This window comes from Nannospalax galili, unplaced genomic scaffold (assembly GCF_000622305.1).
Source record: "Nannospalax galili isolate Female #2095 unplaced genomic scaffold, S.galili_v1.0 scaffold245, whole genome shotgun sequence".
In the NCBI taxonomy this organism is placed as follows: Eukaryota; Metazoa; Chordata; class Mammalia; order Rodentia; family Spalacidae; genus Nannospalax; species Nannospalax galili.
In genome coordinates this window covers 958056-984560 of record NW_008353009.1, presented here as the reverse complement: position 1 = coordinate 984560, position 26505 = coordinate 958056, and the positions used below count along the sequence as shown (strand labels likewise).

The following is a 26505-nucleotide window of genomic DNA, read 5'->3' as shown; positions in this document are numbered from 1 at the left end:
TGAACTTAAGTTAAGTGAATAGCCACAAGATCATGTTTTTAAGGAGTGATTGGTTCCTGCCTCTTCCCTTCTTCCCTAGTCATTTAATGAAGCTTACAGAGCACTGATGTACCTTCTGTATTAGTTAGAAAATAGATTATGTTGATTTGACTTGGTCTTTTTAGTGGGTGGTACTGTATAAATTGGGTCAGGGTTTAAAAAAGTGAATTTGTATGACTCTTGAATAGCAATTTAGCAAACTGCAACAAGCCTTTAAAGGACTAGTGGTTTTTCTTCTCCCAGAGCTTTCCTCTGAGCAAACAGTATAAACTGTGGTTAGTGGACCTGGTGCCCCCCAGGCTACCTGGGAACTCTGCATCTGCTTATCCAGGCAAAGCTTAGCCACTGACTTCAACAGTGATGGATATCGTGATTCTATAGAGACATGTAGAAATGGCACAGTGTGATTCTTAGTCCAGAAAAGTAGTTCAACAGAAGACAAAGACATTAAATAAGTAATGACAGTATAAAAAGAACAACTTAAGGAGGAAAGTACAGCCTTCCCTTATTTCTCAGGGAATTGATTCCAAGACCCCTATGGATTCCAAAGTCTGCAGATGCTCAAGTCCCTTGTATAAAATGGCACAGTATTTGCTTATAACTAATGCCCGATGTCCTTTATATTTCATTTTATTTGAAATTTATTTGCTATTTATCTATGTACCTATCAGTGCTGAGGATCAAACTCAGGGTCCTCGTGTGTTAGGCAGGCAAGCGCTATACCAATGTGCTACAGCCTTAGGCTGCCCCAAATACTTTAAATCATCTCTAGACTACTTATAATACCTAATACAATGTAGATACTGTGTGAATTGTTGTTATGTTATATTGTTTAAGGAACAGGAAAATATCTGCACATGTTCAGTAGAGATGCAGTTTTTGTTTTTAAATGTTTTCAATCCAAGGTTGGTTGGCTCTATGACTGGGGAACCTGTGGATACAGAGTACTGGCTGTTCCACAATGAGAAGTCCAGTTGTTCTTTGATTTTTTTTTTTTTTTTTTAATGCAGTGTGCTGATATTTTATTCTTCAAAAGTTGGAAGCAACCCTGAAGAAGGCATTGGCTCTTGTGGCTGTGACAGCGCCCCCTGGAGTTGGAAACACCTGTGTGGAAGGCCTTTGATATTCTCCTTGGTGCAAGGCCACATGGGACAGGAATCCTAATGAGCTGTTGCAGTAGATGATTTCCTATTAAAACGCATCTTATTTAATGGCCTTTTGAAATTACTTTAGGGGCATAAAATTGGGTCTTGTTATATTGTCTTAAATTTGCCATTCCTCATTCCAAAAAGAATAAAGCAATAATGATAATTCCAAATACTAAAAGAATACAGAAAAAGACCAGTAGGGCAAGGGGGTGGAACTCCTTTTCCACATTTGGCAGACTCTCTGGATATAGGTCAGCATATCAAGCCTTTGCAGTAGACTGTCAGTAGTTCAGTGGTGAATTGCAGAGCAGAACCTACTAACTTTCAACAGGAGCCACAGAGTTTAGCTCTGAGGGTTTGAGGGTGGTTCATACAAGCTCAGGCTGGCTGGTGGCTGTGATTGGTTAGAATTCCAGCTATGGGAAGAGACTGATTTTCAAACTGCATAAGCTCGGGACAGGTGAAGGGATGTATTTATAAACACATGACAGGAATTCTTAGCTAGTACATGTCTGAATGGGAGGGCCTAAAATTCCAGGTACTGCCCAGTTAGCAAGTGTATGTACCTCATTTATTGTGGGTTTTTCAGACAGACTCTCACATAGTACCCCAGGCTGGCTTCAAAATTATGGCCTCCTGCCTCAGCCTCCTAAGTCCTGGGATTATAGGCACGAACTACCATACCTGGAGTTAGCCACCTCTCCCTCCCATAGAACCAGTAATTGGTGAGGCTCCAAGATGAGCCACAGAAAACATTTGTCCTTGAGGGTATGTGAAGGTCTGTGGGAATTCTCATTCCAGTACTCATAACTCCATTCCTGATGAGTGCCCATGGGTAAGATAGCCCCTTCCTCACTTCTCTACAAGGCAAGAGCCCTCTCAGCTTCCTGCAGATTAAAGTTCGGATGTGGAGGACTTTGGGTCCCCAAAGTGACAAAGGTGGAGTACCTCCTAGGTGAAAGGCAAGGAGGGAGGTCCTGTCTGCTGTGACATGAACAGAACCTGGGTATGCTCTTTGTGGAGGTGTCTACTCCACAGCCAGTTTTGGTAGAGAGTGATGGAGATAAAGGATCATGTCTTCTCAGTGTGTCTTTTAGTGCAGTGACCAGACCCTGTGTGGCATTGTCAGACCAAAGCAGGCAAGAACATGTTCGTTAGTTACTGTTTTTATAGTTGCATGGTATACTTTACTTTGCTCTGTGTTAGGGTTATCTGAAAATGACTCAATCAGTCTAGGCCCCGATGGTTGTGGGTTATGAGGACAACTTGGTGTTTGTGTTTATATATAGTGCTTTATCTGCTTCATTGGCCAGACCACCCATTTGGGTTTGCCTAATGGACTCTGCCACAGCCTGCTTATTCCCCTGCATGAATGTATTTTCACTCTTTCTGACTTATGGACTCTAGGAAGATTTCTTATTCCTTGTGGCCACTGTCTTGCTTATAGCATAGGAGGGGGACCCAACCCCAGCTATGCTAAGTGGTGTGGGCAAAAAGGGTAAGGCAGGCTATTCTGCATACTGCCTGCAGTGTTGCAGCTCTGCCAGTGTGATGGTGGTAGTATAGGGCAGAGGCCCAGGGGTGGGCTCAGTGAAGCATGCACCTTTTTCCTCAGTTTGGGCATTTTTAAGTATAAGTTTGTGAATGTAGGAAAAACTTCAAGGACTTAAACAGAGAATTCTGTTCTGGTCCTGCTCTGTGAAGACCAAACCTGGTTGTTAGTGGTGTGCTTTGTATTACTGGCCGTTTTGCTTCACAGAGTCCTTTTCCATGTGGGAACTCAGACCCACCTTGTCTAGCATTCTCTTGAACCTCCTACTTGACTTTCTACCATGCTTCACTGAAGCATGAACTGTGGTGACTGAATTTTTGGGGCATGAGATCTGATGATGTGGATGCTTACCAGAGGCTTATGGAGTCCATCTCCCATTTCTTCTTTATCAGGTCTGGTATGTGGAGTGGAGTATAACAGAATTCGTCTGATTTATATTGAGCATTTGCAACTGTGATGGTGTTGCCAAGTGAGTAGGCGTGAGTGAGAAGTAGACCCGGGTGTCTTCACAAAGTTAGACCTGTGTTCCAGCTCTTTTTGGCCAGGCTGTGGCTTGCCTTTGGCCATATTGCAGCTCATCCAGGAATAAGCCTCTGTCTATCCAGAGCAGCCTGAACCCTGAGGGCCACATGAGCCCAACACAAGGGAACTATGGCAGAACTCTGGATGGGCCCTGGGCACCTGGCAGTGTAGGGCCAGACAGGTGAGGTGGCTTAATGGCAGAGCTGTGGGAATCCAGGAAAATGCTTGGGAGGGTTTTGATCTCCAGTGTGGAGCTGTCTGGGAAGGGATTTCTACATATATATGCAAGAGACCTTGGCTTAGGCAGGGGAGGTGGGCAGCACCTCCACACCATCAGGTTTTAACAGTGGGCAGCAGACAGTGAGGGCTGAGGGATGTGCTGCTGTCCACTGAGAGCCACTGATCATACTGGCCATTTAAATTCATTTAAATAAGTCAAAGGTAGGGCCCAGTTGTTTGTTCACACTAGCTACCCCTCAATGCTCAATAGTCACACATTGCCAATGGCTGCCCTTTTGGACAGTGCAGAGATAAAACATCTCTATCAGATAGAAAGTCCTTTGGACACCATTGCTCTGAACCAAGGAGGTGGCCCTTTAAAGAAAACATGACTTTGCAGCCATGTGTTGGCATGCCACGCAGCCATTCCTCTACTTGCTTCTGGTTGTTTATTATTGTCCCTCATCACAGAGAGACACCAGGAGTGACATCACAGTGTAGAAGCAGTCCTAGAGCTGAGGTCCTCCAGGAACTGAGATTGCTTCCTCAGTCTTACCTGGTCCTTGGTTGGTGCAGGTCCTTGGTTGGTGCTGGCAAGTACTACAGAGGAGACCTAGTAGGTGCGGAGGCAGGCATGGGCATACTTGTGCAGCCCTAGCTGGAACTCTTGCAGAATGTCTGCTTTGATTTTCTTATAAGAACTGATGAGGGCCATACTATAGTTTTTACCACTTGGCTGTGGCTATCTTTGACAGTGAATTCCTGATCCCTGCTTTTTAAAGTTTATTATTGCATAAAAGTATAAACTGCATTTAAATAGTATAGAAGCATGCATGGGATAGGAATCTATTCCCTTTCTGGCTTTGAGGCATCTACTTCTGGGGGACCCTGGAGACACTGCTGTCACATGCAAGCTGTGGTGTACCCAGTCAGAAACTTCTGTCTGCTTAGCAGTGTATTGGTGACATCTTTCCACATTGTGTTTACAAAGCTGCCACATTGGGCTGTATTACATTCCGTAGCATGAATATATCGTGATTTATTTAAATGACACTTTAGTATGCAGGCATTTTTGGGTGCTAAAATTAATGCTGCAGCGATGTACATATATTGCTGTGTTGAGTGTCTCTAAAGTAAATTCCTATGTCTGTAATAGCAAGCCAAAAGGTCTTTGCATTTGTAATTTAGGAAGACTGCTCTCTTGCTCTCCAAAAATATTTCTTGATTTATAGAGAGGCCCTTGCAATTTTTTCAGAGTTAAATCAGTGCTCATGTGGTTCTCTTCTGTGATACTGAAAAGAGTTTCTGAAGAGTTTAAGTTCTAGAGGAGTCTTATAAACTCTTATATGGAAGGAGGAGAAAACACTGGCTAATAAAATAAAAAGCAGAGATTCTTTTCTAAATGTTTGGGATTGGTGAAATCGTAGAGAAGTAGAAATTCCCTAGAACTGAAGTGCCCACTGATGGAGCACCACCACTGGCCTAAGTGGGCACAGAGGATACCTAAAAGGACCAGCATCTTTTAGAAAAGCCCTGTTGTGTGCACAGGAAGCATGTGTATGTGCTGCTGGTAGTTTTTTTAAAATCTATTTTTGTCTTTGAATTTAGTCTGTACCTTCTTAATTGTGCCAGCCTGCCTCCCGCCCTGAGCTGAGGGCTGCACTGATTACTTCGAATGGCCTTGTGGTATTGTGCTGTCAAGAGAGCTGCCCCATTCCAGTGCTAGAAGTGAGTCTGAATAGATCCCGTGTGGGCTGGGATGTGGGAAGTGCATTGTATAGGGTTCCTCAGGATCCCATCACAGGTCCTATTGTAGTCCTCTTGCTTGGTGGGATGGAGTGCCCCCAAGGGCTCTGGTCCCAGGAGCCCTGGCATTCCTGTTGGCTTTTTGAAGGACCCCCCCTTCTCCTCTTCACCCTCAGCCTGTCACACAGGCTGGTTTTACTCTGGGGCCAGAGACCTATGATGCCATGGTCAGGAGACTCCCACTGACTTCCATGATGAAGAAACATTAACAGAAATAGGTTTTTGTGAGGCCCTCATGGTCTGTTTGGGAGAAATTCTACTGGGAGGTAGAATTGTGGGCACATTTTTGTATCTTTTATTTACTCTTTTTTTTTTTCTAATAATGTGCTATTTTTTTTTTAAACTGGAAAAAAAAAAAAACCCCTCAAAACTTAATGGAACTTGTATGTTGTGTGTTCCTGAAGCATCTGTGGGCAGCAGAAAGGAAAATCTTGTTAGTTTTTTCAGGAGAGTTAGACTGAGGGGAAGTGGCAGCCAGTTCTCAGGCCCCCAGCAAGATAGATGCCAATACCCACTCAGCCTCTGGCACCTGGTACCTGGTAAGTGCCCTTAAGCCAAGGTAAGCGGAATGTGAAAGGTGGCTCTGACCCTGAAGCTGGCAGTGTCCTGTGGGTGCTGGTGGAAGTGTCTGTGAGCTCCTTGTGTGCAGCCTTTCTATACTGGCTGCCATGCTACTTGTAGACCAGGTGGAAGAAATTCAGTGTTAAAAAACAAAACAAAACAACCTTGTAACTTGATAGGGGCAGAGGGTAGGAGTGATAAGAGAAGATTATAGGACCTACCTGGGAAACCTTGTTCAGGGTATCCAGGAGAGCAGAGGCTTTTAAGCTATTAGATAGTCATGCTCTTCCTCCCTGTTTTTCCATCTTCACTTGCCTTGTCCTTGGCCGGCGGTGTCCTGGTGCTGTTAAAGTGTATGGTAACTGTGTTGTGCAGCCAGGGCTTTGTGGAGGGTGTGCTGCTTTCCCTGCCTTTGTCCCTCATGCCCCAGTTCTACTACACACTTGGAAGAAGTCATGTGGCCAGCAGATGGCAGCGAAGGGTCTCCATGGCAGCCCTCCCAGGCCCCTTCCTGTCTGATAGGCTGGATGGAGCTACCAGGTGTGTACTGAGAACAAGCCTTTTTCTTTTGACTTTAACTCATTGTTTTAGGGTTTGAAGCTCTGAAGAAACCCACAGGGGCTTTCGAGCCCGTATTTACTCTTTGTAACTTCTTCAAATCCAGTGCTCACTCTTCTCCCCAACCACTTCAAAAAGAAAGCAAAAAGATTCCCCAAGGAAAGGAGCTAAGTCTCACTATGAGAAGCTGCTAGATGATGTTCCTCTAGAAAGCTGCATTTGATCACCATTAGGCATAGTATAGGGACTCCAGTTCCTGCCCAGGCAGCTGTGTTTACAAAGCCCATGATAATAAAGACTGTCTTTTTCTTCAGGCACTAAGTTAAACCTACTGCTATTGGAACTGTCTCCTTGGTCTTCTTGGACCAGCCTGTGTACCTGAGAAAGGCCTGAGAAGGGGTCTTTTCCCAAAGGCCTTCCCACAATTGTCTTTCTTTAAAATATTGTATGATTACCACCCCCACCCCCCCGAGGTATAAAATTGTTTCTATTGAAGTTTGGAGAAAAAAACAAACAAACAAAACAGGTAGTAAAGAGGAAAGTAGCCATTCAATCTGTGGGATATTTTAGAATTTTAGATCCCATTTAAGGCACATCCTCACCTCTTGGTAACAGATGACTCTTTCCTCCAGCCTAAGGAAAAGGCCTCTGCAGGCTGCTCTTCATTCACTGTCTGTGCTTGGCTCTAGGGCCCTGGAGGGGGCAGGGCACAAATGTGATTGTGGCAGTCAGGGTCAAGTGTAGCTAGCTGCTCATCATTGCCCTGAATGCTCTGGGGAGGGCTGATCAGCAACAGGCAGGGTGCCTGGTCTGGCCTGATCTGGGAGTGGAGTCTCTACTTAACATGCTGCCTGTGGCCTGTCTCAGCTGTGGGTGGCAGAGCAGCTTAATTTTTTTAAGTTGGTAAAGCATTTCTTTGTAATAGTAAGAGGCAGCATGTTTTTGAAGTCTGAAGTGTTCTGCACACTGTCTTAATCCCTTCACATTTTTTTGGTAGAGAGTCTAGGAGGCTTAGGGCTCCTCTTCCTTAAAAACCCTTCCTCTTCAGCATCATGAGTAAGGACAATCTGGTATTCTCCCTACATCTCTGTGGCCAGCCTTGGCCTTGTCAGAGCCTCACCCTTGCATGACTTCGTTCCACTGTTGAGCAGGGAAACGGCAGGGTGGTTTGTTAAGGGAGGGTTCAAGGTCTGGGATCCTCCTATAGTTGGGCCTCCAAAGTTGGCCCTGGGGAGTTATTTTTCAGTGCTTTAGTCTGTTTCTTGTTCCAAGCATTATAATTTAATCTTTGCAGCGAGGCTATGAGGAGCTCCTATTGACTTCACAGATAAGGAAACGGATGGGGTGGTCAAGCCTCTTGTCCAAGGACACAGGTTGGGAAGGAGTTGAGTTGAAAATTGAAATTTGTGCCTAGGTGCCATGGAGGCTGTGCTGTGTCTAAGGGCAAAGGTGACTTGTAGATTGGCCCTGGCCCAATTGTTTAGCCCCATTCTGGCTTTGTTCTTTCTTTCCTTCTTTCTTTCATCTATCTCTCATCTGTCTATCTATTTTGGGGGATTTTTTTTTTTTTTTGAGACAGGGTCTTACTGTATAGCCCCAGCTGGCCTGGAACATGCTATGTAACTCAGGCTGGCCTTGAACTCAGAGATTCACCTGCCTCTGCCTCCCAAGCCCTGGGATTAAAGGTGTGCACCACCACACCCAGCCTATTTATTTTTTTATGGAGTTAGCTGCCAGCACTAAAAGTTTAAAGATGGCATATGAAAATCTCATTTCCAGTCTCTTGGACAGTCTGTAGCTGTGAGGGTTCTGGCCTGATTGATCCTTGGGAGCTATCACCTGGAAGTGAAGTGCTATGCCTCGGCTCCCTCAGCTCAGGAGAGACTTAACCCTGAGCCTGTGTGGTTGTTTGTTACAGCACCTGTCCCATCCCTGAAGAGCCTGGGTCCTGGGTAATGCCACCACATAACTTGCTTCTCTGATCTTTACCGTTCATCTGCTTTATTCCTCTCCAGGCTAGACCCACCAAGATGGGCCAGGCCCTGGCTGCCAGAGCAGCCCCACAGGGACCTGACCTTCTAGAATTCCCTGCCCCTTGCTCCTTTTGAAGGCTGTGGTTTAACAGATTAGTTGTGGAGTCTTTGGCAGATTTATTTTAGTGCCTTTAAGATTTCAAAATACCAAAGATTGCGAGTATTTTCTGGAGACGTGAGTGAGGTGCTGGGTACATGCTCCACTCTCCTATTGGAATGTTGTTTGGATGTGACTCACCCAGAGGCCCAGGAGCTCTAGCTCCCACTTCTGTTTTTCTTTTTCTGTCAGTTTTACTGCCTCTGGTTTGGAGACAACGGAGATCATGCTGTTTTTACCTAAAAGCTTTAATGAAAAATGTTCTGTAAAGTTAATGGCTTTCTAAAAAATAGGGTTTTTTGTTTGTTTGTTTGTTTTGTTTTTAAAAAAAAAGTTTTAAAAAGAGTGCGTGAGTGTGGAGCAAGCCATGGAGATTTCGGTGGAGGGAGATGGAGGGCTGGGCAGGGAACGTTTAGTTTTACTCTAAAAGAGCTTTGGATTGTTTTTCTTGTTACAACTGTTAATTTTTAAAAATTAAAATGCTTAATATAGTTTCATAGAATTACCCTAGAAGCATTCCACAGCTGACACTTGTACAAGGCCTTCAGCAGTGAGACCCATATATTTCACTTTGGTGGGATGAAGGTGGGACTTGTGATTTGGGGCCTGGGAGAACTGTCTTTGGGTGTTTATTTTTTGAGTGTCTTCAGTGGAGAATTCAAGAGAGGCCATAGGTCTCAGTCACATAGGGACCTCTGCAAGATAGGGGCTTCCAAGAAATTGGCAGGGAGCACTTTGAGAGTCTATGGGGCTGGGAGGGAGCAGAACAGCTAGTACAGGAGGAATACATTAAGAGCCACGTCTGTAGCTTAAACAGTCCGGAGTAGCCACATTAACAATTGGAATGAATTTTAATGACATACTTCACCAGATTTATCCAAAATATTATAATCTTAACTGCAACCACCATCTTTCTTATTTAGGCTAAGTTTTGAAATCCCACGTAAACTTTTTACTTGTACCACATCATAAGTTGCACAAGTCTCAGGGACTACTGTGGCTGGACCATTCTGTCAGGAAAGGAAATGTCTCTGCAGCCCTCAGCTTGACATAGGCTTATTGAGAGAGGCCATTGGCCTCACCTCAAATTCCAGGCAGTGCTAGCAGTGAATGTTCATCTAAGGTTGAGGGGCATGGAAAAGCAGTATAACAAATATGTGCCAGTGGGGGTTTCTCCTGAGAGTGAGCTTATTGGGGCTATTTTATTTTGGCTTTGCAGCACTCAGGACTGTATCCAGCACATAAAACTTACCATTAGTTTTTTGTTGTTTTTGTTTTGTTTTTTAGCTTACCATACACATAAATGTTTCAGTGATATTAAGAAGGGGCATCTTCCCTTCCATCTTCTTGACATTATGAACTCTTAGTCCTTTAATGCCAGTGTGTTTATTTTTAAGTTTACTGGGCTTTACTGAGGTAAGAAGTTATAAAATAAAGGTGCTCATAGCAACCAACTTGCCTACATCCCACCTTCCTCTTATTAAGGTATCAGGCTAAGTGCTTCAACTTGTAATGAAAATATGACTGCTAAGCAAAATTATTGTGACAAGTCAGAGAAGTCAGAGTTGCTATAGAAACCTTCCCTGGTCCTTGTCTTCATAAGGTTTAGTTGAATTTCGCATTGCAGTCTGGTCTCGTTCATTTGATCTTCTGTTTCACCTTTGGGGCCATTTGGACCTCAGCAGCAGGAACTTCCCAGCCATTTTAGGTGAGCCATCTCAGTTCACTCTTTCTTACCTTCAAGGCTGCATGAGCAGCAAAAGTGAGAGCAACATTGGGGGTGGGAGGGAGTGGAGAAAGGCAGGAAGTCTTGAACTGGGGAGTGGACAGGCTCATTCTGGGAGACCTAGCCCAGCCTTTCCTCTCCTAAAGCCAGTCACTGTTTAAGCTCCATCCAGGGAGAGTTAGAAATAAGAGTACTTGATCCTCGTGTATGGGTCAACCTCCTGTCACCTTTGAGCCTTTCTCATGGTTTTGCTTGTGTGATTTTGGGAATCGGTGTGGTGAATGATGAGTGTTATGGTTAGTCATGGGTAGTCAGTGACCATGGGGACATGAGGGTAGGTCATTTCCAGGTAAGAAAATCTCACTGAGCCACCTGGGAAAAGTATGTTGGGCTTAATTCTTCTGTCTTTTTTTTTTTTTTTTTTTTTTTAAAGACAGGGTCTCTTCTAACTCAGGTTGACCTCAAACTCTAGCTTCTAATTTTCCTGACTTCATTTCTGAAGTGCTGGGATTACAGGCATGTACCACTGCACCCAGTTTATGTGGCGCTGGGGTTTGAATCCAGAGCTTTGTATGTGCTCAGCAAGCACTCTTATCAACTAAGCTATATCCCAACCTGCTCAGCTTTGTCTTGATGCAAGCTGAATGTGTAGTCCAGTGTCAGAGTGCTTGCCTAGCATATGGTAAGGCCTAGATTTGATCTCCACTACCATTATAAAAAAGGAGGGACATTACTCTTAGCCCCAGCTGGGACCTTCTCTGGGCAGATCAGAAAGATGGAATATGGACCCATCATTTAGCAGGAGGCCCAGTGCACTGGCCTGCCAGTCTGAAGCTGTGGGAGAGAGTTCTGCTTGGCTCAGACCAAAGCCACCTTCTGATGGGCTTTGTTGCTACATCCTTTGTTTTGAGGTGTGAATGTAAGCCTCTGCTCCTTCCCACTCTAGGACCCCCAGATGGTGATAGTCCTCTCTTCCTACCCTACAAGACACTGGTCTCCACGGTTGGAAGCATGGTGTTCAGCGAGGGGGAGGCCCAGCGTCTCATTGAGATCCTCTCTGAGAAGACTGGAATTATTCAGGACACCTGGCATAAGGTAGGCCACTGCAGGCCTGTTATGGTGTCCTCTTCTCCCACAGGGAGCAGTGCCATTGCTTAGTCCTGCCCCTACCCCACACACTGCCTATCAAGTCTTACCCAACTTGTCAAACTGTAAAGAGAAACTTCCTAGGCCAATTTCCACTTCTTCCCAGCAGAATGTTGCCACTGCTGTCTGTGCTTAGGCTGTGTAGATCACGCATCAGTGATCTGCCACTGCCTGTCCACCCAAACCAGAAGATGGGACAGGGACCTCTGTGCTGCAGGTGCTCCTGGGGTTGGAACACAGCTGACTCAGCTGGGTTTTGACTAGAGTGCAGGGTGTGGGAAGGAAGGTATCTGGACACAGTGTGTGTGAGGGAGTCCTATGACATGTCCCTTGTGCTATAAGGGCAAACTCAAAGGCTGGTTCCTACCCTCCAGGCCCCCAGCCAGTGCCAGGAAGTACAGCATACATGGATTTGATCCTTATCTAGTTGGGTTGATGATAACTTTGCTGGACAGTTCAGTGGCTAGAGGTCTTAGGGGATGTTCTTCCCTGGCTGTCTCCCATGCTGTGTACATTCTCAGTGTTGGTAGGAGTTCCTCACCCAGTGAGCACTGGGAATGTCTCCTGAGCATGAGTGCTGGAAAAGGGACGGGGGACTATAGCTCCAGCATATCTCACACTGTCCTCAGAGTATTCTTTTCCTGCCCCAGCTCCCACTGTAGCCAGTGGCCTCTAGTTGGTATGTACTGGTTTCTGAGGCTAGAGATGCCCTGATTGTAAAAAGCACTCCAGGCATCCCTATGCACATGGCCTAGGAGTCCCTAGCAGAGCCATCCTTTCCCCTGGTGGTGTCTGGAGTCAGGTGGACCCACTCATCTTGAAGGCGCAGCTACTCTGCGATTGTCTCATTGCCAGGGCTGGGGGGATCCACGTGTCCATCTGTACCCTCTGTAATGTGGCTTTGTGAACATTTCTAGGCCACTCAGAAGGGTGACCCCGTAGCGATTCTGAAACGCCAACTAGAAGAAAAAGAAAAGCTACTGGCCACGGAGCAGGAGGATGCAGCTGTTGCCAAGAGCAAACTGAGGGAACTCAACAAGGTACAGCCCAAGCACATGAGTGAGAATACTGGGAGGCAGCCCCTCCTCTCTGTCCTCTGAGGACCCTCTTTCCCCAGGGCCACAACTGCCCTTACTTTGACTGTGAGCACAGGCTCAGGGCTGGCTCTCACACAAACAGCTTTCACACCATCTTGCCTGCCTCACACATGGTTGTTAACAAGCTGGAGTGCTGTGACAGATGATTATCTGCTGTCTGAAGAACTGGGGTGTAGAGTGGGGGACACCCTCCCAATAGCCTAAGAACATATGCACTTTAACAGGGTCCAGGACCTCAGCTTGTGATGGGTCTGGGAGCAACAGACTATCTTTTGGGTTAGTGCACCAAAGGAGGAGGAGGGGTACACCAAAGGAGGAGGAGGGGTACACCTGATCAGGCAACAGACTATCTTTTGGGTTAGTGCACCAAAGGAGGAGGAGGGGTACACCTGATCAAGATGATTTTCCTGAGAACTGGGGAAGGAGTAGAAGAGGCTGCTTTTCTCCCTTTTTCTCAGTGATATACAGGGAAGTTCCTGGTAGCCTGTGGTTGGCAGGAAGATTTTTGCTCTGAACAGCTGGTAGTAGTGAGCCAAAACTGCTGTGGGACAGGCTTGGTGCATTGTTCAGGGTATGCCAGGCCCCCAGGCATAGGAAGCCACTTATTGCTGAGGTTACTAGAGCCTCTCTAGTGCCTCATGGCTTCTGAGGGGTGAGTCTTAGTGTCCCAGCTTCCCCAGAGGATGTGCAGGGCAGGGTGAGGGGAGTCCCCATAGACCTGGTATCCCCTAATTAGAAAGCTGTCTTTTCTGCCAGATGCTATGGGTTTGCTCTTAATCCCTCTCTGTCCCAGGCAGCAGACTGAGGGAGATGGCCAAGGAATGACACCATCTTAGATATAACTCTTCCTCCAAGTACCCTCATCTGCTTACTAGAAGTAAGACAAATTGACTTTGATCTAAATTCAGGGGCTGATTCTCTGAGTCAGACAGAAAAGTTGATTGGTGGGGATGGACTGGACAAAAGACAAGCCTTTGGTAGTTACTCTTTGTGAGTGTTACACCCAGGTGCAGAAAAGATAAAGCCTCCCTCCAGTGACCTAAGGTCTCAGTGGCCTTCTGTCTTGTCTCCTAAGATGTCTCAATGCGTGGCCTTTACTCAAGCTGCTCTGGGTTACTAGAAATGTGGGGCTCAAGCCACTAGCCTGGCTTAGGGAAGCCAGCTGTGCCTGTCTCTCCTAACTCTACACACATTTCATGTTAAGTGTTAGGCCTGGGTTGTGAAGTGTGAGAGTGTTTATATACTATGGAATTTGACAGACCCTTCACCCAGTGCCTGGGATCAGATGGCTAGCATACCCCTTTCCCCCAATCAGAATCTGCTGTTCTGGGGCTATTCTATGCTGCCTTTCTAAACAGATGGAGAAATCTGTGTAGAAATTTACTGACTCCTAAAATCAAGTTTAAATGAGAGGCTGCAGGAATGTTTGCATGACTGGCTGGTTGGCTGTGTGTCCTTGGATAATTAGTTGTGCCTGCATCCTTTAATTGAGAGAGGGCTTAAGGTATGATGGGTGCGGAGGTTGTAACCTTTGATAGAGACTTGTTACCTTGGCTGTTTCCCATTTTGAGATCATGTTCACAAAGGGTAGGCTGTCAGGTCTGAGAGAGTAAGAGCTCTTAGCTGTGCTGGCTACTCAGCTCTCCCAGAGGTGGCTGTGAGACATGATTTCAAAAGTGGCAGCTAGTTCTCAGACATTTTGACCAGGTCTAGCTGCATATCCAACCCGTCCTTGACTGGGACAGTAGACTCTGTTCCTGGGTGTGGACTACAGGGCTATAGTCCTTGATTTTCAATGTCCATTTCACCTTCTAGAGTGTAGGTCTTGCTTTGAGTCAGGAAATTTAATGCCATGTCCAACCATGGCCCTCTATCCCCTAAGCACATTGTGTTCCTTACAGCCTAAGGAGGAGCTTTGCTGATCTGTTCTTAGAGGGACCCTTCATGCCCTCTCACTAGCTCCTAGTTAGTCCAACCCCAAGTCTGTACCCCTGAGAGTTAAATATTGCTATTTGTGTATTTGTCCTTTTTTTTTTTTCTTTCTTGTGCCCCTGAAAATGTGGACCATCATATCCTAGTAGAGCCAGTGTATTTACCTCATTCTTGTCTCATGTCTCGTAGCCTAGAACTGTTAGATTATATGAGAGAATGTCACTGAGCATGTGGCAGTTCCTCTTACCATAATCATCACCAGATGCCAGTGAGCTCGATAGGCTCTGTGTTTCATGTTCTGTTCCCCTCTATGTTTGTTTTGTCCTTGTAGAAATATTTATATAGTTGAAAAAGAGGTCTTATTTAGGTCTCTCCTGGGGCCATACCAAAGGCCTGACCTGGATGCACTGAGAATGTCGTGTCTGCAGGGTCTGTGCCTCCCACATGTGGGAAGTCCTGGCAGAGCTGATGTCCAGTGTGTAGGTACTGCTATAGGGGCTGATGTGCTTGGCCACCCCTGAGAGCTCCATTGTGGTCCTTCTGTCCAGGGCCCCAGAGTGACTTTGAAGAATCTAGGCCAGGATCCAGTTACAGAACTAGAAAATCAAAACCTTCTGAAAAACCTTTCTAGCTGTCATCTTCCATACACCACAGGCCTTGTCATCATGTCTCGAAGCCATACTCTGGACTAGCCTATTGTGTGCCTGCTCCAGTGCCTGAACATGAGGCCTGGTGGAAATGGGGGTCTCTGATCAGTAGCTAAGGAACCTGAGGCCTTCAGACACTAGCCAGAGAATGTGCTCCTGAGTATTAGGCCAGAGGTAGGGTAAGTACAGTGGCTCTGCTGGGGTAAGTATTGGGTCAGAGTATAGTTGCTAGTTTCTATCTAGAGGCAAGTCACAGGACACTCTCCAGGCCTTGGAAGCTCATATCTCACAGGGTCTCACAAAGCCTGGGGAGTGATGCCAGAAAGTGACCAGATCCCAAAAGGTGCCAACACAATCATTTCTGCTTTGGGTACTAGTAGCAGTACCTAGCTTCACTTTCTAGCCCAGACAGACAAAACCAGGAGCACCATCTTTGAATGCTTTTCAAGAAAATAATCTGACCCTGCCTTCATCTGTCTGATCAGCACCCCCATCTATTTCCTCCCAGGAGATGGCCTCAGAAAAGGCCAAGGCTGCAGCTGGGGAAGCTAAGGTGAAGAAGCAGCTGGAAGCCCAGGAGCAGGAGATTGAAGCTATGCAGGCTCGCATGCAGGCCAGCTACCGGGAGCATGTGAAGGAGGTGCAACAGTTGCAGGGCAAGGTAGGCAAAGGGAAAGGGTGAGTTGTGGGGACCCAGAGGGTGAGGCCTGAGCTAGGGCTGAGGAAGTCTCCTGAGGTTGTCAGAGGGGTCAGCAGCTGTTGTGTTTGGCTGGATATTTTTATAAGTGTTTGATGTTAGTAAAAAGGAAGATATAAAATACATTTTAAAGTACACTTTTTAGCAAGAGTTTTACCTCAGATGGTACCCAAGGATCAGGTTTTCAGTCTCTAGGTGAGCCTGGAGTGATACTGCCTACACTGCCTCTATGTGTGATTGGGAAGATCTCATAAGACAAGAGACTTCACTGAACATCACACCTTCAGCCTGGTGCTGGAGACCAGTACCACGCTGCTGCCTGTCCAGACTGGTCCTCATCGTTAGAGCCTGACACTTCTGAAACCTGTACTTGACTCATCAGAGGATGTCGTGTAGGCTCAGAAGGCAAGAGATGAGCTCTTCTTGAGGTAGTTGTGGCTTGTGGCCATGTGCTTTATCTCAGAATAGTACGCCTGTGTGACCTCGGGCAGATGTGCATGTTTATGTCTAAGGTGCTAGGCAGAGAACAGTGAGGAGAGAAGAGGTATGTTATGGGGAAAGGGGTCCATACTTGACTCTGAGCCCCTGACACTGGAATGGTGGTACAGTGTTTAGGATCCTTGCGTTATGGCATACTCCTGACTTGGGTCCCTGTGGAGCAGGTGGAGCCTCCAGAACATTCTCTCTGGTCTGTGACCTTGCTGATCCTGGTTCAGAGTCAGTTCTCTTTGTATCGCTAATCAGCACTTGATGTGCTTGTGGTGACTTTTCAGATCCGGACTCTTCAGGAGCAGCTGGAGAATGGCCCCAACACGCAGCTGGCCCGCCTACAGCAGGAGAACTCTATCCTGAGGGATGCCTTGAACCAGGCTACCAGCCAGGTGGAAAGCAAGTAAGCTGAGTGTCCCACACAGATACTGTGGGGACATGTTCCCTAGGGTCTCTTGTAGGCTGTGGCAGGTGCAGTCTAGTGTCTTTCTGGGTATGGGGTTGGTGTGGTAGCCATATATGGGCTTCATGGGTACACAGGGCTACCTTCCTATGGAGGATGATTGCTTTTGGCCTGTCTCCTTGGCTTGTCTCACGCGTTCCCTGAACAGGTAGTGACAGAGCTGTGGGGACATGTTCCCTAGGGTCTCTTGTAGGCTGTGGCAGGTGCAGTCTAGTGTCTTTCTGGGTATGGGGTTGGTGTGGTAGCCATATATGGGCTTCATGGGTACACAGGGCTACCTTCCTATGGAGGATGATTGCTTTTGGCCTGTCTCCTTGGCTTGTCTCACGTGTTCCCTGAACAGGTAGTGACAGAGCTAGCCATTTGGATAGTCTCACACTGGGAGGGAGGGTTTCCAGCCATCATCTTTTCCTTTCAACAAGTTTCCTGAAATTCTAGATGTTCTTATGTCTTGAGACCCACTTTGGTTTTTTGTTTTGTTGGGGTTTTTGTTTGTTTTATTGGGGCTTTTGTTTTGTTTTTTGAGACAGGGTCTCCCTGTAGCCACAGCTGACTCCCTATGTAGATCAGACTGGCCTCAGTCTCATAGAGAGATCCACCTGCCTCCACCTCCCAAGTCCTAGGATGTGCCACCACAGCCTCTTGAGACTCACTTTGAAGTGTAGCATTGGAGGTGCTGTCTTCTAAGTGCCTTGGGCTCCAGCTTCAAATGACCTCTCGGGTCATCTGCTAGAATAAGGAGTCAGGACAAGTGCCATCAGTGCCTTCAGGAGGCACTCCCTGGTCTGACAGTTGTCCTGTCTGAAGTGAAGTGAGACATGTAGACTTTGTGGGCTGAAGCCCAGGCATTGCAGGGAGCAAAAGGAGGTCACTTACACCTGTGGCAGGAGAAGAATGTCTTGCCTTTGTTCTGGCTGAGTGGTGTCTGGGAGGGGCTCTTACGGGTTACTTCAGAGCACATTTGCCTTTTGCTCTCTCTGGTCTACATACTGTGTTAACAAAGCAAATAATAAAACCCACACCAAAAGCCACATGGCTGACATGGAAAAGATGCTTTGGTAATGGCGCTAAGACTTACTATACTCAATTACAAAAGAGTAGATGTGCCAGGGGAGACACAGGTTGCCAATCTCTGTCCCACTTTTTAGTGGTGGCTGGTGACTGTCTTACAGGCAGAATGCAGAGTTGGCAAAGCTCCGGCAGGAGCTGACTAAGGTCAGTAAGGAGCTGGTGGAGAAGTCAGAGGCCTCCCGGCAGGAGGAACAACAGCGGAAGGCTCTGGAAGCCAAGACAGCCACATTTGAGAAGCAGGTCCTACAGCTGCAGGTGAGTAAAGGTAGCAGGTACCTCAGTTTGCTGCCCACCAAACCTGACTGCATAGTGAGGGACTGGCCAGGGTTTTTGCATGGCCATACTCTTTCATCCCTTTCCAGCAAGTACTGACAGCTGGAAAATGTAGTCTGCACTTGGAGCTTAAACCCTTGACTTTAGTCTTGTTAGTAGGAGCAATAGTTAGCATCCAGTGGTTCTATGTGCTGTGTATCATTATAAGCACTTTATAAACATTAGCTCAGCTAATGGTCATTGTAACCTACCCTATGAGTTATACCTACCTCTTGGTGTCTGCAGTTTACCTACACAAGGAAGCTTGTGGAACAAAGGTTGAACAACTACCCTAAGTGTACATGGCTAGGACATGGCAGAGGCAGGACTTAGCCCTCTGAGTCTAGCTCTGGAGCTGTGTTTGTTCACCCATGCTTGTCCCCACTGTGCTGCTGCATCCCTGGAGTGACTAGTGAGCTATAGATGCTGTGGCCTGGAAGTTGCTTTCTCAAGGGCATGCCAAGTCTCTAAGAAAGAGGGAGGTTGTCCCCATAACATGCTGGGCAATATCCAGAGAGCTTTCATCAACCTGTGGGTCTGATGGCTTCTGATGCCCCTGATGGCTTGTGTCAGGATGGGTTGACCTGACCTGAGACAGTCACCATTGAGTCTAGCTTCCCCTCTGTACCTGGGTGTGACAGAAGCACCTGTCCTGCAGTGTGATGTGGGGATGAGCCACACAAGACTGCAGTTTAGGTTGTAGAAAAGGCCTCTTTCTAGTCTTCCTTCACCTGTAGCCCCTTCACTGCAAGTCAGCACCTCAGGGACCAGAGCAGGCAAGGCCTATTGGGTGGGATCCCAGCGTATAGGCATTAGGAGGTGGCCCCAACTCTGACCTGGGAGCCATCTCTCAGGGTTGATAGGAAGGAAGTATAAAATGCCCTTTGATGGCCCTTTTGCTGGCTCCTTGTCCTGGTGGATGGATTAAAGTTTAGAATCTCAGCAGTGTTTTATAGAAGTCTCTAACCAGCTTACCTAACACAGAACTGACCTTTGAAATTATTTGATGTGACTGGCTTCCAAGCTTAAAAGAATTGCCATTGCTACCTTAGGTCCCAAGATGTGTGCACGTACTTTCCATTAGAATTCCCAAGTTTTTGATTTCTCCAGACAAGAGCGTTTCTGTGATTGCTTGCTGTTGAAACAGTACTCTAATTAATGTTGGTCATAAGTAGAAAACATGCAGCCTTCCTGCAGTCCAAACTGGATTCTCCCTCTTAAAAGAGAAACACAGAGAGATAGGTTGCTGGTGGCGTTAGCCGGCGAAGTCTCTGCCCTGTCCCTATCAGTAGTGACAGAACTTATGAGGATATTAGAACTGGTAGAGAAGCAGGCTCCTGCCATGGTGGAGAGGCAGAAGAGAAGCAGGTCTGTCTGTAAGGAGCACTGGCATTCTTTTCTTTTGTTCCTCACATTTGGAGCTGAACTGACCCCCTGCCATATTTTAGTGCAGAGAAAACATTGCCTACCCTTAAGCCAGGCCTAATTTTCCCGTTCAGAAAATATTTTTCCGCAGCTGGTGGGCACATCCTTGGTAAGCACTGTGCTAGATCTAGACTCAGCTCTGACTTAGTGGATTTCAGTAAAGCGGTTGGCCTTGCTCCACACTGTGCAGCCACTGCCATAAACGAGAAAGAAATAGGACATTTTCATTCTGGCCGCTCCTTAAAGGGGTTGAGGCATGACTTGGAACCTTACTTTAGTTAATCAGCGTTATTTGTTGACTGGCCTCTCTGCCCAGCTGTGTCTCAGACAAGCTTGAGTTCTGCAGAGATCTGGTCCTTTGCAGGATTAGGTTCTTCAAAGGGCCTGATGAGCACTTCCTCCCCAGGAGCCCAGTGTGTGGGAATGCTTGACAAATGGTCCGGGGAGGATTGATTGAAACCACCAAACATGAGAATGGCCTGCTTGTTGCTCAGTGGGAAACAGTGGACATCAGGCACATCAAAGCTCTGTGACTTTAAACAAGGCCGAGGTGGACCTTTCTGTATTGATGTGGAAACATCTATGAGATTCAGACTGAACAATGCAAAATTGCCATTTTATGGATCAAACATGGTTGAACACTTGTCACTTCAAGTGGCTGAACTTTTAAATGAAAAACCTAGAGGTGCTGTATGTGGGACCTTAACTGTATGCCCTGCTCATTTGTATATAGACACATGCTGCAGTAGGGAGCCTCCCAAACTGCCTGCTTCTTCAGTTTCTGTTCGGGAAACTGAAACTCAAGCAGGGAGAAGGAAATGAGTATCGATCCCTGGTTGCTCCTCTCATTGAAGGGGTGCTGGCTGGAGTGATATTTGTCTAGATTCAAGAGCATTTGGACATGAAGTTTCTTCTTTTTTAAATTTTATTTTATTTTGTGTTGAGGGTCACGCATATGCCACAGTGTGCACGTAGAAGTCAGAGAACAACTTGGAGAAGTCAGTTCTTTTCTTCCACCATGTGGGTCCCAGGGATTGAAGTCAGATTATCAGGCTTGGTGGCAAGTGCCTTTTCCTGCTGAGCCATCTTGCTGGCCCTGAAGCTGCTTGACAGACTAGCCAGAGACCCCAAAGGATAGCATAGCCATAGAAAGAGCTTTGTCTAGATCACAGGAGCCAGGGCTCCTCTCCTCCTCACAGCCTTCCTCACCCTGCTTCTCTCCAGGTGTCCCACAAAGAGAGTGAAGACGCTCTCCAGAAGCGCCTCGAAGAGGTCACCCGGGAGCTGTGCCGGGCACAGACCAGCCAGGCCAACTTGCGGGCAGATGCCGAGAAGGCCCAGGAGCAGCAGCAGCGAATGGCAGGTAAGTACAGAGTCTTGGTGGCTCATTCCAGTAGAGCGCAGAGGAGTCTGCCTACTGTCCTGGTCCACTGTGGGAACCAGAGCACAGTAGGGCAGGATTATCCTATCCACCTGGTACAGGGTGGAACCTGCCAGGGCTGAACAAGAGTTAGAAAGTGTGATGTTTAAACTAGATTTGAATGAGGGAAGGGGTCAGCCCTGCATGGGAGGCAGCCAGTACAAGGCCCAGAGAGAGCAATGAACTTGAATTTGTAAATAAGTATACGAGAATGAGAAGGCTGCTGGGTGGTATAGGATAGAGGAGCAGGGCCTTAGTCACCCTCCTGTGAGTGGCAAAATGTGACAGGAAGGTTTGGGGCAGGGAAATGACACAGTTTCATTTACTTATGCTTCTCAACACTGTGGTCCAAGGTAAAAAATGGGCCTTAGGGGTAGCAGTGGCTCCAAGGAAACAGGGATGTGATGAGGTGCCTGTCATTGTCTAGGCCAAGGCAATAGGGCAGGACTTGGCCTGGTGACCACAGAGGTGCTGATGAAAAGGGACAGATTTGACACATGGTGGGTGTAGAGTCCCCATGCTTCAGCAATGAGTGAGAGGTGAGGCAAGATGAGACAGCATCCAGGATGGGAAGACCTCGGAGGTTGGGATACAGGATTTCTCTTGCCTTGTTACAACTTCATTTGCAGCAGGAAGCAATGCCTAGGGTTGAGCCTGAGTTCAGGCCTAGGGGAGAGTGAGTGTCAGAGGCACTTGAACCAACTGGGTTGCGGGACTAATAAGATCACTCAAGAAGGGAGGATGCCTCCCACAAAGAAGGACACAGCTAGAGTTTTCTAGAGAATGAATTTTCAGCAATTTTTGCTGAACTCTGCTATGGATTGTCATCATTTTCTCATCAGTGGTTCATTTATCCTAGTGGTCCTCAAAAATGCCATTGCCAGGCTATGCCTTTCTTCAGCAGCCCCACTGATCAGAAACGGGTCTTAAGGCCTGGGAGCACATAGAACAAACAGCCTGGGATTCCAGGAACCATTGGTGTTTTGTATGTGCTGGAGGAGGGGTCAATAGCCAGGGTGCATACCCTGGTATTTCCAGCCCCTGACCTTTCTCCTTGACCTTCTGCAACAGAGCTGCATAGCAAATTACAATCCTCTGAGGTGGAGGTGAAGACCAAGTGTGAGGAGCTGAATAGTCTCCAGGGGCAGCTCAAGGAGGCCAGGGCAGAGAACTCACAGCTCACAGAGAAGATCCGCTCTATTGAGACCCTTCTGGAAGCAGGCCAGGCTCAAGACACCCAGGTCAGCCCCTTCCTGGGCCAACCTGAGGGGAGGGAGGACTCCACTGAACAAAGGGCCTCCCACCTTGCCCAGCTGCTGTTTTGTGAGCCACGTGGAGACCAAGGAGCTTTCTGTGTTTTATTTCAGGCCAGTCAAGCTGAGGCCGACCAGCAGCAGACCCGGTAAGCTGGCAAGGAGAGGGCTGTAAGAGCTTCAGGGCTCCTGCTCCCTTGCCTTAGCCCAAGTTGGCTATTAGCTCCTGGGAGCTGGGACTTTCAGTAGGGTGCTTGGATTTCTTGGGGGAAGAGCCCATTTTAAAGACACCCCTTCCTACCTTTTTCTCCAGTAACCTGGAGGATGGCTGACACCTGATGGGAAACAAAGCAGCCTTGCAAGAGTTTTGTATTAGTCTGTTTTCCATAGTTATAGCAAAATGTATGAGGTTGGGCACTCTATAAAGAAAAGCGGCTTACTTAGCTCACAGTTTTGAAGGCAGAAAGTCCAAGGTCAGACAGTCTCATGTGTTTGGCTCTGGTGAGGGGCCTTCTTGGCTGTCTAATCTGGTGGATGGCATCATAGCAGGAGAACATGTAAGAACTCTCATGGTGAGACAGAAAGCCACAGGCCAGGTTTATTCTTTTACAACAACTTGTTCTCACAGGAATCAGTGCACTCTGAGAAACCAATATCAATCTCTTTAAGGCAATACCCCCTACCTCCCAATAGGCCCTACCTCTTAACGATCTCACTACTTCTTAATACTATCACACTGGGGACTAGGCTTCCGAAGCATGAGCCCCTGGGGACAAACCACATTGAAACTCTGAGAGGGAGCTCTGGTGACACTCTCAAGGACCAAACTCATTTTGGAGAGGGTAGAACATGCCTCAGCAGGGGGAAAGATCTGCTTTAGTGGCAAGACTGGCTGATTTAGAGGTTTTCTTTGTCAGCAAGGTTCAAGGGATTTTAGTGACTGAAGTCGGAAAATCAAAGGAGGAAATGGACATGGTCTACCCTTTCTATTCGGATCACAGGTTAAGAGAGCATTGGAACAGTTTAGAGCTCACCACATCACAGGTCTTTTTTTCTTTGTCTTGAAGTGACTTCATTGCTGGCCAGACCTTATTTTCCCTTAGTGTCAGCAGCCCATGCTAGGCTGGGCTCAGGGACTGTTTGCTTGCTGTTGTAAGACCAGAGTACCTGGGTAGGTCAGCTCAAGTCAAGGCCTTATGATCACATACCTTTAGGGCAGATGCCTACAGGTTTGGGACCCTGGAGCAGCCATGTGGAAGAGCGGAGTGGAGGATGGCCTTCATCTCCTTGCACATTCTCGATGGGTCCTAGGCTGTCAGCCAACAGGATCCCTTATTCTGGCTGTTGCTGCCATAGAATTGTCTCCCCATGTGCTTCGAAGCAGATGCAACTCCCTTGGCCACAGACCGTGTCCCCTAGTATCCACTGGGCTCTAGTTTGAGCACATAAGAAGGAAATCAACAGCCCACTTAAAAAGTCAGAACCCAACCCTCCCTGCCTGCCTTCTCAGAATGCATGGGTGAACCTTGTTTCTCCTGGTGGTATTTATCAGGATAGAGAAATTATATTCATTAAGTTTTTGCTCTTGTGTTTGAAGATCAGATTTCTGAATCCTGGCATGGTATCGCATGCCTGTAATCCCAATACTTGGAAGGGTGAGGTAGGTGGACCACAAGCTCACTACCAGCCTTTGCTACAAGACATTGTCTCAGAATGAAGCACCTCAAATTTTTGTATCACACAGTGAATTACTAGGATAATGAAGTCACATTCGAAGTAAGATTTTTTATTTTTTATTTTTATTTTTTGGTGTTTTTGAGACAGGGTCTCCCTGTAGCTTCAGCTGTCCTGGAACTCACTATGTAGACCAGGCTGGCCTTGAACTCACAGAGATCCGCCTGCCTCTGCCTCCCAAGTGCTGGGATTAAAGACATGTGCCACCACGCCTGGCTCGAAATAAGATTTTTAAATGTTTTGCATCGTGTGGGTATGTCCAACAGAAACTGATTGATTTCCTTCTGAAACAGCTTATCTGTAAGTTGCTTGGGGTGGGCCATCCTGTTCTCCACTAGAGAGGAGTATCAACCCCAGATGTCCTGGAACTTGGCCGCAACTGCCAGGGGTGATGGCCAGTGTGTCCTTGCCACTGACTGCAAACTCTGCCTCTTCAGGATCTTGTTCTTCTGAGCATGCTCCTGGGGCATTTTGCCAGAAGACTCTTGTATAATGCAGGGGTTTGAGGGAGTGTCTGAAGGATCGCAGCAGAGCTTTGAGAGCGGAGTTAATGTTCTATGGGCCTGAAACTAATAGTCACAAAGTCAACTTTTCAAGGCCAGGTACACTGTTCAGTTTGAAAATACGAAGCTGTGCTAGGTAGAGTCTATTATCAGGTAAGGTGGTCAGGATGGCCACTTGCTTGGCACATGCTGACTTTATGTTTATTGTTATTAGAGTGGTGGTTTTCAAAAAGCCTTTGACCCATGGCCTCCCAGAAGAGACCTGTGTATATATGTTACTCTTTGGCTGGCAGTGGCAGCCTGCTTCCCAAGTTGGTGACAGTTCCCCTTTGCCAGGCTTCCCCTTGTGTTTCAGAGTGGCTCAAGGTGCTGATTCAGGCTGCCATTGACCATATCTGGACTTCAGGTTTGGCAGGTCCCTGGGTCTTGCCATTTGTTCTGCATCTTAATACAGAAGGTGTCACTTTAAGGTCTCCATTTGAGGCTGCTTTCTAAGAGCCTTGAGTATAGCTTTGCAGCAGCATGAGCCTTTCATTTCTGGATGATGGAGGATGAAGCTCAGCAGGTCTGCATCTGTAAAGAAGTCCTGGAAAGATGGGGACTGACATCTTACCCATCCCACAATGTCCGGGGCTTGTCTTTAGCTGATTCCTCAAATCCCAGGGCCCAGAACTGAAGAGGAGGAGCCTGTGGGTCTCAGAAGATTAAAAGTCAGTGATCTCTTGAGAGCTGCTGAGAGCAGTGGTGCCCAGTGAGTAAAGTGACAGAATGGCCATGAGTCTTTATCTCACTTCTGAGGGCCAAGATATGGGCCATGGGGAAGGACCTGCTTGCTAACATGTTACGTGATGCCAGGGCCGGACTCAGGCTAAAAGAAAGAATGTCTTAGAAACTTCCTGGCACACTGGATGAGTAGAGTAGGGGGCTAAGCAACTGGGTAGGCTTCCCTGAAAACTTGTGCCTGGGCAGGTAGGAGGGGCCTCAGGCTGGGCCAGGTGCCTGGGCAGAGATGTGGATCCTTGGAGCTAAGACAGTGACCTCACTGTGTCCCTGCAGCCTAAAGGAGCTGGAGTCACAAGTGTCATGTCTGGAAAAGGAAACCAGTGAGCTCAAGGAGGCCATGGAGCAGCAGAAAGGGAAGAACAATGTGAGTAGAGGGTGCCTGAGCTTGGGCAGGAGAGAGGGGGCAGAGAGGAGGCTATGGGCAATGTCCTCTCAAAACTGCCTGAAGACATTGCTGTGTAGCCCACCCCAGATCTCAAGGCAAGGCCCTGGCCTTGCTTCCACCTCTCTTCCAAGTATTCGTTTGCTCTGAGGGTTCACAATCTATGCATTGCACCTCTCTGACCTCTTCACTCTCGTGCAGTCCACCAGCTGTCACAGGGCAGACTGCCCTTGGGTCAACTTGTGTTATATACCTGAGCATGGAGCCATACCCGGAATGGGGATTCGTCATGCGAATTGGCCTGGCCCAGAGCATATGGTCCCCCTGAGCAGGTCAGGGTAGGGAGGCTGGTGCCAGAAGGACATGGAGAAGCTGGATAGGTGACATGCCACTGTACCTCTCTACTGAGGCTGTGGGACCTTGGCCATATCTCCTGTGCCTATACCTGCCCTGTACAGAGCCAGGGCATGCTGGTTGCCCAGGCTGCTCCCCACACAGAGATTGAATTTTCCCAAGGGAGGCCCAGGGCCAGAGCTCTACCAGTGCTGCACTTTGTGTTTACGGGCAAGAACTTCTTCCCTCTAAAGTTACAGTCTAGCCCTCCCTCTTTCTCAGACCAGTTGTTCCTGAAAGGGTGCCCACCTCGTCACACTGTGCCTTGACCACTACCACATTGGGCCACAAACCTGGGCCTTGTGGTGAGTGCTTCCCAGGAGAGGCCACATGCACATAGGTCAAGGAGAGGACAGTTTATCCCTGGCAGGCTCTGTAAAGTGCCCTGGTCTGGGCTGAGGGAGTTTCTGTGGGCCCTGCCTTTGCTGAGACCAGCTTGAAGCAGCCTGTGGAGCTAGTGACTATGATTGACGTAGTTGGGGGCTGCTGACTTTCTC

At 47.5% G+C, this 26505-nt stretch overlaps 1 protein-coding gene across 3 annotated transcripts in view; it reads left to right on the top strand.

Moving 5' to 3' along the window:
* The window catches only part of Rrbp1 (ribosome binding protein 1), a 65699-nt gene that overhangs the window by 30558 nt on the left and 8636 nt on the right, over window positions 1-26505 (top strand). For all 3 annotated transcript variants that reach the window (XM_029554621.1, XM_008850272.2, XM_008850269.2), the window contains 9 exons: window positions 11208-11356; window positions 12325-12447; window positions 15592-15744; window positions 16554-16672; window positions 17905-18058; window positions 20765-20903; window positions 22032-22201; window positions 22328-22362; window positions 25507-25597. In XM_029554621.1, coding sequence (XP_029410481.1) covers window positions 11208-11356; window positions 12325-12447; window positions 15592-15744; window positions 16554-16672; window positions 17905-18058; window positions 20765-20903; window positions 22032-22201; window positions 22328-22362; window positions 25507-25597 — 1133 coding nt within the window. The remainder of the gene's footprint in view (window positions 1-11207; window positions 11357-12324; window positions 12448-15591; window positions 15745-16553; window positions 16673-17904; window positions 18059-20764; window positions 20904-22031; window positions 22202-22327; window positions 22363-25506; window positions 25598-26505) is intronic.